The sequence below is a fragment of the Condylura cristata genome, unplaced genomic scaffold (genome assembly GCF_000260355.1).
Source record: "Condylura cristata isolate star-nosed mole 26May11 unplaced genomic scaffold, ConCri1.0 scaffold00023, whole genome shotgun sequence".
Lineage (NCBI taxonomy): Eukaryota > Metazoa > Chordata > Mammalia > Eulipotyphla > Talpidae > Condylura > Condylura cristata.
In genome coordinates, this window is record NW_004567124.1 from 1,701,995 (window position 1) to 1,713,342 (window position 11,348).

The window sequence follows — 11,348 nt, forward strand, 5'->3', positions numbered from 1 at the left end:
TAATCCCCGCGGGTTTCCCATCACCAAGTCACCTGTGTGCCATCACCATAACCTCGTGCACTTCTTTCCCCATCCCCCCGTTTTTGATCCCATTCCCCACTCCACCCCCACAAAATGTCTCTGGTATATGGCTGTTCATTATTCTTGTTATTTTCTCACCTGGTCCATTATACTTCTGCTATGAGTGAAACCATCTGCATACCGTTACTCTTTAGCCCAGTCTCACTATACTGTCATTTATGCCCTGTAGCCAAATAAGACATTTTGGTAGATTTCAGTCAGTATATTTGTAACTCTATCTTAAATGCTCTTCTCCTAGATATTGCTATGCTTACTGTTTCAGTTAATTCATGTGTCCACTTCTTAGAGAGCTCTCCTTACTTTCTTATCTAAAATGCTACCCTATACCCCAATTCTCTCTCCCTTTAGTCAAATTTAATAGTTTTTATGGCTGTTATCAGCATCCCAGATTATATTGTTTTCATTTCACTGCTTATTTGTCTGTCTGTCCCTCTTGAATGTATGTTCTTTAAGGTTAAAAAAAATTACATCTCTTCAGGATCAATGCCTAGAACGTTTCTATATATTTTAAGTTTCAGTAAATATTGTTAGCTAGATGGATGAATGAATTTAAGAATAGATCCTTAACCAAAAAAGTCCTTTTTTCTATTGTGAATCCAAGAATGTGAGTAGAGATTTTGTTGTAAGTGAACTTGGTTCTGGTTTACAGAAGACCTTTAGTTTCCACTCCCTTCATTCCAACATCAATTCTGGTACATTCAGTAATTCAGTAATTGCTTATTGGTGTGCCAGAATTGAATGGAAAGGCTTGATGTTCAGTATAATAGCAAAGGTAAAAGTCTCTTTAACTATAATGAAGTTATCACCATTGCTGGGTATTTTCACAGCTCAGCAAAGGCTTTCCTTGTTTATTATTAGTAGTCCAAAAAGTTATAGTCAAAGTGAAAATAAGAAGTACATTAATATGTTTAATGTTAGTCTGATTCCTCTAAGTTTTGGAATTGTTCCTTCTGTAAGTTGAAACTGGAAGTATGACAAGTCAGCTTTTTTATGACTTGAATGTCTTTGGTTTCATTTCCTAAGAGAATTAGGTAACTTTCTTTGTGATCTTACCAGTACAATGATAAGACTTCTCTTACTTGATCTTAACCTCAAGAACCCAAATTCTACTTTAAAAAGTTAAGGATACTTGGGTGCTGGTGTGCAGGAGCCAGAGCTGTTAGCTCTGAGAACACAGGCAAGTATGTTCTCAGATCCTCTCAGTGTGCCTCTTACTAGCTACCAGCTGCTTAGCCACCTGTTATTTTCTTGCTCCGGGAAGATATTTCTGCTCTGAACTTTTTTTGTATATCACTTCTACAATTGATATTCTTTATGTCCTGGTTGCTCAGAACTCTATTATAGACCCTCTAATATTATAAATAAGTCATTTCATGTATCTTTAATGTGCTACCCAGTTTATTTTTATTTCAGCAAATTTATTAGCAGTAAAACCTTCCTTGTACACTGGGATAGCAATAGGTACTTCTGGTGTTTTAGCAAATTATAGAACAGATGTATTAAGGGAACATGAATATTAATTTGTGTGTCAAACTACAAAGATAGATATTCTCCTTAAATATGGCAGGGGCAGGAGAAGGGATGGGAAGTCTAGAAAGAATAAAATTATTTTCATAAATAGTGGTTATCGACGAAGTACACTGCTGAGGGGAGCAGCGGGCTGGTCAGGAGAGGTCTGCCACGCCATGTGGTCACCTCTGGGGCAGGCGGGAATCAAACTCATGCGGAAGTGGCTTTAGCTTCTCAGTGCAGTGCTTTAAACCGCTGCGCCACCAGGAAGGGCCAAAAGTTGTAAATTTTAATGAAGCTCAGGACAATGGATTTTAATGTCTTAGAGAATGAAGAGTTCATTGGTATAGTTTTAGATTTTATATTTCAGTTAACCCTTTATCAGTTGTAGAGTTTTCGATGTATTATTATCTGAAAGAATAAATTATTCTTCCATTTCCTAGTTCCACATCTGTATAAAGCTGGATTATTTTATATGTCAAACTCAGCTGCTTACTGTCAGCAGGTTGAATGCAAAGGTAGATAGAAGAATCCAACTGTCTTTTATTGAGCCAAACATTAGAGAGATTTATAAAAATGTAAATCAGTAGTCTTTATCTCATTACTTTTTTTTTTAAAGAAACAGTTGTTTTTCCTAAAAATGTTACTCATTTAACATGTAGTATGCTTAATGTTAATTTTAAGGGAATATAACAGATATTTACATTTTTCATTATTAATTTCTAATGTTGTAAATATCAATAGCTTTAACTCAAACAGGAGTTATTTAAGGTCATCAGTTTTCAAAAATAAAAGGTTCTTGAAGTTAAAATTAAAAATTGAGGAACATCTACTTTTAATTTAACATGCTAATTCAGAGTCACATAAGACATTGCTTATAGATCTACTGTATTGTTTTCTGATTTTCGTATAAATTAGTCTGTACTAGACTTAGTTTTTGAAAACAGAAGTCATATATTTTTGTTTTATTTCCCAGATGGTCAAAACTCTGTATAAGTACCCAGTGAAGACTTACCAAGATTTAAAGGATTTCCCATTGAATAAATGTGTTAGGGCAGTGTTTACAGTGTTGGCTTTAATATAAATAGCTTTATTTTTTCGTTCAGGTGGAAGAACACAATGGTCACATTTTTAAAGCTACCCAGTATAGCATCCCTACATACTGTGAGTACTGTTCTTCTTTGATATGGATAATGGACCGAGCCTCAGTTTGTAAATGTAAGTGTGACCAATTAACCAGTTGAAATTTCTGTTTTTATGTTTCTTATATATTTTTTAACATAAAGGAGTAATTCATACCGTTTCTCTTTTTTTTTTGGCTTTGTTTGATTTTTTCTTGCCCCCCTTCCGCTTCAACACGGTTGTGTTTTTTTTATTTTTTTGAAATTTTTTTTATTTTATAACAATTTATTTTTACATCATTTTGTACATTTTTTTTTCCATCTCAATTGTAATCCCCGCGGGTTTCCCATCACCAAGTCACCTGTGTGCCATCACCATAACCTCGTGCACTTCTTTCCCCATCCCCCCGTTTTTGATCCCATTCCCCACTCCACCCCCACAAAATGTCTCTGGTATATGGCTGTTCATTATTCTTGTTATTTTCTCACCTGGTCCATTATACTTCTGCTATGAGTGAAACCATCTGCATACCGTTACTCTTTAGCCCAGTCTCACTATACTGTCATTTATGCCCTGTAGCCAAATAAGACATTTTGGTAGATTTCAGTCAGTATATTTGTAACTCTATCTTAAATGCTCTTCTCCTAGATATTGCTATGCTTACTGTTTCAGTTAATTCATGTGTCCACTTCTTAGAGAGCTCTCCTTACTTTCTTATCTAAAATGCTACCCTATACCCCAATTCTCTCTCCCTTTAGTCAAATTTAATAGTTTTTATGGCTGTTATCAGCATCCCAGATTATATTGTTTTCATTTCACTGCTTATTTGTCTGTCTGTCCCTCTTGAATGTATGTTCTTTAAGGTTAAAAAAATTACATCTCTTCAGGATCAATGCCTAGAACGTTTCTATATATTTTAAGTTTCAGTAAATATTGTTAGCTAGATGGATGAATGAATTTAAGAATAGATCCTTAACCAAAAAAGTCCTTTTTTCTATTGTGAATCCAAGAATGTGAGTAGAGATTTTGTTGTAAGTGAACTTGGTTCTGGTTTACAGAAGACCTTTAGTTTCCACTCCCTTCATTCCAACATCAATTCTGGTACATTCAGTAATTCAGTAATTGCTTATTGGTGTGCCAGAATTGAATGGAAAGGCTTGATGTTCAGTATAATAGCAAAGGTAAAAGTCTCTTTAACTATAATGAAGTTATCACCATTGCTGGGTATTTTCACAGCTCAGCAAAGGCTTTCCTTGTTTATTATTAGTAGTCCAAAAAGTTATAGTCAAAGTGAAAATAAGAAGTACATTAATATGTTTAATGTTAGTCTGATTCCTCTAAGTTTTGGAATTGTTCCTTCTGTAAGTTGAAACTGGAAGTATGACAAGTCAGCTTTTTTATGACTTGAATGTCTTTGGTTTCATTTCCTAAGAGAATTAGGTAACTTTCTTTGTGATCTTACCAGTACAATGATAAGACTTCTCTTACTTGATCTTAACCTCAAGAACCCAAATTCTACTTTAAAAAGTTAAGGATACTTGGGTGCTGGTGTGCAGGAGCCAGAGCTGTTAGCTCTGAGAACACAGGCAAGTATGTTCTCAGATCCTCTCAGTGTGCCTCTTACTAGCTACCAGCTGCTTAGCCACCTGTTATTTTCTTGCTCCGGGAAGATATTTCTGCTCTGAACTTTTTTTGTATATCACTTCTACAATTGATATTCTTTATGTCCTGGTTGCTCAGAACTCTATTATAGACCCTCTAATATTATAAATAAGTCATTTCATGTATCTTTAATGTGCTACCCAGTTTATTTTTATTTCAGCAAATTTATTAGCAGTAAAACCTTCCTTGTACACTGGGATAGCAATAGGTACTTCTGGTGTTTTAGCAAATTATAGAACAGATGTATTAAGGGAACATGAATATTAATTTGTGTGTCAAACTACAAAGATAGATATTCTCCTTAAATATGGCAGGGGCAGGAGAAGGGATGGGAAGTCTAGAAAGAATAAAATTATTTTCATAAATAGTGGTTAGAAATTTTAGGCATGTTTTCAACTTATTTGTCCAAATAGAATGTATTTTTTGTTACTTTTTTATTCTAATGCCATATAAAGTGTGTGTGTTTGTGCATTGTAACAGTCTGATTTAAAGAAATATGTGTCTAGAATACAGCTATAAATTTGTTAATTGATATGCAGACTTCTAAAAATACTGCATTCTTAATCTGTTTTTCAGTATGCAAGTATGCTTGCCATAAGAAGTGCTGTCTAAAAACCACAGCCAAATGCTCTAAAAAGGTAAGAACTTGACCTCTATGAATAATAAATCACAAATCTGTTAGTATTTTGTGCCTCAAAAAGAATCAAATCTCTTGATGGATTAGTGCAGTGGTTTTGAAACTTTTTGACCACAAATCACAGTAATAAATACATTTTATTTTATGATATACACACAGAGGGATAAGTATATTTAAATGATAGGATTTTACTGGGTAACTATATTTACCTTTTCTTCATGGGAGCTACTAAACCTTGGTGATTTTATCACAAAAATATTTACGGAACACTGTGCTTTTAAAGTTCATATGTCTTCAAGCACTTATAAGTCTTCCTAAGAACTGTCTTGAAGGTGGTAAAGTATAATTAAAGATTATATTTATTTGACTAGCAAAATTTATCCCCATGTTGAAATGTTTACACATTTCTATTTGGATAGTAGATATTAAACGTGAATGGTACCTTGCCACTCAAAGAGGAAACCATTTTTGAAAGATTTCAAACTTTCATTGATATATAATCACATTTTTTTTTTTTTACTTCTTAGTCACATATTGACAATTGTAACAATTCTTTACAAATCTGTGCTATAACATATGTGTGTGTATTGTTTACAGCCTCTTCATAGAGTTTGCATCTATTTCAAATCATGGTAAAATTTACAAAGAGAAATTTAATTAGGGACTTAAAATACAATGAAGATGATGAAACACTTGCTTCCACCTAAATGGAGTGGCTTGTGGCAAACTGATACTCCTGCTGAGAACAACTGAAAAAAAAGTTTGTTACCAAACATCAAAGAACTGCTGGGCAAATTATACCTTAGGAGACCTATATTCTACAGTGAACACAACTGTAGCTTTGTACAGATTAGTGAGATAGTTTTTCTCCTACTAAGAATTTGTCAATTCTTGTAGGGCAAGAAGTCAGACTTCTAGCCAAGGGGCATATTTAAGAGTGTAAGAGCCAGGGAAATTTTTATTTGATAGAACTCTTAAGATACAAAAAGTTGAGTTTGGAGTTCCCGGAACTTGAGCACCTAAGGCATTTTCTGAATTCTTGTACTGGAGTTCCCGGAACTTGAGCACCTAAGGCATTTTCTGAATTCTTGTACAGAACTAAGCAGAAAAGTAGAATTAGAATTTTTGTAGTCTCACAGTGCTAATGAGAGAAAAATTGAAATCTTACGGTCCAGTTTTGGTGAGGGAACCTGGTCAGTATCCTGTCCTCTTAAGGAAAGAGGGTGAACCATTGGTAATTTCACTCGGAAACCATATATTGTACAAAAATGAAGAATAATATAATGAATATATTAACAAAATAAATAAAAATTCAATGTTTAGTTTAAAAAAAAAAAACACTGCAAACTTCGAGGCAGCCATTGATTGGATTAAGTTGATCTATTTCTCATTTTAGCTACCTACAAGGACAAAGGATGAGCCTTCTCAAAAAAAGAGAGATGACAATGTTCAGAGCCTTTGTAAATTTTTCGTATGTAATATGAATATAAGAAATGACACTAAGAGAAAATCAAATAAGCATTATCATCATTATCATCATATCAGTATCATATGATCCAGTTACTGATTTACCACACATGCTTTAAAATTTTTTAATTTATATGTTCAAATAACAGACTTTTATCAGAAAACTGACATATATTTTAAAATATCAGTGAGAAGTCTAAAAATTAATAATACAATTGAAACAACAAACTCAAAAGATGGAGTTAGCAGCATTATTGGCCATAAGAGAAGATTGATGTACTGAAAGACAGGCGACTCAAAATATCAGAGCATGGAATAAAAAAAATGGGACAATATGAATGAATAAAATATAATGCATCATAGAAAGGATCTAGAAGAGTAAAAAATTCATAAATTACTGACAGAGTGTAAGTTGGTCTAACTATTCTTATAGTATTTGGCAATATTTATCAAACCTAAACATAAGCATTTCTCATGACTCAGCACTACTACTCCAAAATACATCTACAACAAATATAAAAGAACATATTAGCACTATTTGAAATATCCCCACAGTAAAAATGCCAAAATGTATATTAGTAATCAGAGTTAACATAAAAATATTTGTATAATGGAATATTATATAGTAGTAAAATCAGACCCTTTGAACTCACAAGCATAAGTTTGAACAAAAGTAGCCAGAAACAATAGTACATACTACATTGCTCATTTAATAAATTTTTTAAATAAATGAAGATAACTCATTGTATACATAATATAATATTCAAAGGCATGTAAAATTAATGTATAGTATTAGAAATACAGATACTAATTTATGAAATCATTCAGTATCAGTTTGTGAAAAGTATAGTACCTGAGAAGATCTTGAGGGAAAGTTTAGACTCCTGGTTATATTTTATTTCTTGATTTGGGACCTGGTGACAAGAGTATGTATGCATTAATAAAAGTATCATGAAAAATAAACAAGAGAGTTAATTTGGAGGGAAAATGACTATGAAACATTTTTATAATAAAATTTTCCATTTGTAAGTAATAAAATTAATTTTTAAAATTCTAACAACAGGATTTTAGCATGGTTGCTTTAGGTTGGTTTGTTTCAAGCCAAATTATTTTAAAGTTTTTAATGTTCTCAAATATGTGTCTGTTTCTTTTTCTCTATGTATGTCTTAACATTTTTAATGCTCTAGTTATAGCTATAACATTTAAGTAAATATATTATGTGTGCATGATATATATTATGAAATATATTATGTGTGTCAGTATCAATGAGAAGCTTAAAGCTTGATTAAAGTTTATTTTAGGGGCTCTCCCTGGTGGTGCAGTGGGTTAAAGCACCGCATTATGAAGCTCTCCTAAGCCACTGCAGCATGAGTTCGATCCCCTGCCAGGGAACTGAACTACGTGGTGTGGCAGACCTCTCCTGACCCACACGCTGCTCCCCTCAGCAGTGTACTTTGTTGATCTGCCTGTTCTGTTCCCCACTCTGTCTCTGGTGAATCCTCTCACCCACCACACCTCTGGCCTATACCCCAGTTCTGTAAGCATAAATAAATAAATCTTAAAAAAAAAAAAGTTTATTTTAATCATTGCCGTGAACATTATTTCATTTTCTTAATAATTTATAGAGCATTTACCATATATGAAATACTCTACCGTATATGTTCATCTATAACTCCATCTATAATAATAATCCTCTGGGATAGGAAAAGCATCCTTTTGTTGCAAATATCAAATAACCTAACTTCATTCTAGTGGAAATTTAAAATAACCTAAACAACCTAGCTTCATATAACTAATGATGCAAGATTTTAGAATGTACCCTCTGAAGAGTCTAAGAACTATCTTGGACTTAAAAAGAAGTACTTTTCAGAGATATTGCCTTATGTTAGTTAAAGATCAATTTGCTGCAAAATGACTTGCAATTCTTTTAAGAAATCCAGTGTTGGAGTGCAGCATATATGTAGGTGAATGGTGCATAATAAGTAAAACTTGCATCTTCCTCTACTTAAAATTCTCTACATAAAATTCTCTGGCATCTCTTACCTTTCAGGACAAGACCTAGATTCTATAACTTCTTACCCAAAGCCCCTTTATAATCTTTCTCTAGCTTGTTTTTGTTTTCTTTAGGTGTATCAGATTATTTTTCATTTGTTTTGCCCAACTTTGTAGTTTATAGTTCTTTGTTTCCTGTGTCTTTTCTTGCCTTCTTTATTTTATATACTATTTGCTTTCCAACTCTTAGGTTAAGCAACAGGTTTTTTCAAGTTTGTTTTAATCATTTCAGCAAATGAGTTACCCAAACCAGTCCTTTCTGCTTCAGCTATTTCACCTCTGTGGTTTCCTAACACTTAATATACTTGTTACTGTTTTACTTACCTCCACATACTAGCACTAGTAGTTTATCATTAATTTTAGGATAAATGTTATTTTTTATTTTCCTCTTACCTATGACATAAATGACATGTTTAGAATAAAACTGGGAAGAAAAATTACTTACAGTCAATTCAGGTAATATCTTGAATTTTAGACGCAGGAATGTTTGTATCCTGTTTTAATATATAGTAATTAGACATTGATAGTTTTTGAGAATAATAAATGGATTTTATAGACAATAGACTATATTAAAAGTAGTTAAAGTAGATATGGGAAATTTGTCAAGAAATTGATGGAATTATCTAAGTGGGCAGTGATAAGGGTTTGAACTAGTTTGAGAACAAAAAAGAAAAAATGGGGTATACTAATTGACTCAGATCTTGGGACTGGATACAAGTTGAAGGAGAAAGTGAGTGTGTAGTGTTGGATTAAGGAAGAAGAATTATATAAGGGAAGGAAAGTACAAGAAAGATTTGTAAAAAAGGTTACAGTTTTCAGAGCTAATACCTGGGATTTTCCCCTTTGAATTATTTTAAATAATCTTAAGGTTAAGCACATCTGTTTAGCCACATAACTTCTATATATTTAGTAAGCTGTGATATCAGATCCACTCCTGAAACCAATAAAAATAGAACTTAGATCACTAATCATGGATCAGTCTGCCTTTAACTGTTGCCATCAATGTCCAGTTAAACTTCCCTGATGTTTACATAAACATCAAAGCATTCTTATGTTTTAGAAATTTTTGACAGTCTAATTCATAATCAAATAATAGATTTACTAAATATAATTGGTAGGTAAATGTTCAGCATACAAAGTCTACACCCTCCTTGTCCCTTGCCCAAATGACACCTTTACATTGAGAGATTTTTTAATAAGGGAAATAGTACTGTTGCCACAAAACAGTACTGTTGCCACGAAACGTTAGTTTAAAATACTATACTTCATTAAGGAGTATATTTTTACACTTACTTAGGTGTATATTACCACCCCATACTCACCACCAAAGCACCATAATCCTCTTGTTATAGTCCACTGGCACCCCTCCTTTCTTTATTCCCCATCACTGTTGTTTGCCTCTGATAGCCTCAATTCTACAGTCAGATTTCTAGGGTTTGTTTTGTTTTAGTTTTGTCTTGTTTCTTTATTTTCTATAAATAAGCAAAATAATGGAATATTTTTTAAGCGAGTCAGTGTTGCTTTTACAACATTGTATTTGGGGAGTGTGATTTCCTTCTTCCCTCCCTCTCAGGTATGATTTGCCTTTTCCTTTCTGATATACTTTGTTTGCAAAACCCCCTCTGGTGACATCCATGTTGGCTCAGATGACAAGATTTCATATATATTTTTTTTTTTTGAATAGCTGAGTATTACTCAGGCTTATGCATATAAGAACTAGGGTACAGGCCAGAAGTACAGAGTGAGGGGGGTGTGCTATGAGAGAATTCACCACAGAGTGGGGAGCAGAACAGCTAATTGACTGAAATACACTGCTGAGGGGTACAGCAGGCAAGGCAGGAGAGGTCTGCCATGCCATGTGGGTCACCTTCCTGATGGGGATTTGAACTCATGTTTGCAGTAGCTTTGGATAGCTTCATAGTGCTGTACCACCAGGCAGGTCCAATATATCACATCATCTTAATCCACTTATCTGTCACTGGGAGCACAGCTTGTTTCTGTGACATGGTTATTGTATTGCGGCAGTTATAGGAATACTATATTTCTTCAAATTAGTGTTTGTGCATTTTTTTAGTAGTTACCTAGATTGGAATTGCTGGATCATAAGGCATATCTATTTTTAACATTTTGAAAGACCCATAGTGTTCTCCAGAGGAACTGGACCAATCTACATTCCTACCAACAGTGTATGAGGGTACCTTGTTCTCTACCTTTGCAATAAAACTAGCTGTTTCTGGTCTTTTTGATATGAGCCTTTCTCACAAGAGTGAGGGTGATACCTCATTTTGGGTTGTGACTTCATTTTCCCTGATAATGAGCATTTGTGTATGTGTGTGTGTGTGCACCTTTTAGTTATCCGTATGTCTTATTTGAAGAAGGGTTGTTTAGCTTTTCAACCCCATTTTTTGTTTGGGTTGGTTGTTTTCATTTTTTGAGTTGGGTAAGTTTGTATATCTTAGCTATCAGCCCTTTGTTAGATGTATTATGTGCAAACATTTTCTGCTATTTGGTAGGGTGTCTTTTCATTTAATGATACTTCCTTCACTGTGTAGAAGCTGTTAGTTAAATGTAGTCTCATTTGTTTACTTCTGCTTTTTTTAATCTTCTCATTAGAGTTGAGTCCCCAAAGACATCTCTGAGGCTAATGCTTCATGTTTTTTTTTTTGTTTTTTTTTTTTGGCCTGTTTACTTTTACGTATATTATGGTTTCAGGTCTTAGCTTCTTAAAAGTAGTTAAAGTAGATATGGGAAATTTGTCAAGAAATTGATGGAATTATCTAAGTGGGCAGTGATAAGGGTTTGAACTAGTTTGAGAACA

The 11,348-nt window shown here is 33.5% G+C and overlaps 1 protein-coding gene across 2 annotated transcripts in view; it reads left to right on the plus strand.

Annotated features, from left to right (window-relative positions):
• Positions 1 to 11,348, plus strand: part of MYO9A (myosin IXA) — a 196,558-nt gene that overhangs the window by 162,338 nt on the left and 22,872 nt on the right. For both annotated transcript variants that reach the window (XM_004687622.2, XM_012728607.1), the window contains exons 33-34: positions 2,697 to 2,808; positions 4,951 to 5,012. In XM_004687622.2, coding sequence (XP_004687679.1) covers positions 2,697 to 2,808; positions 4,951 to 5,012 — 174 coding nt within the window. The remainder of the gene's footprint in view (positions 1 to 2,696; positions 2,809 to 4,950; positions 5,013 to 11,348) is intronic.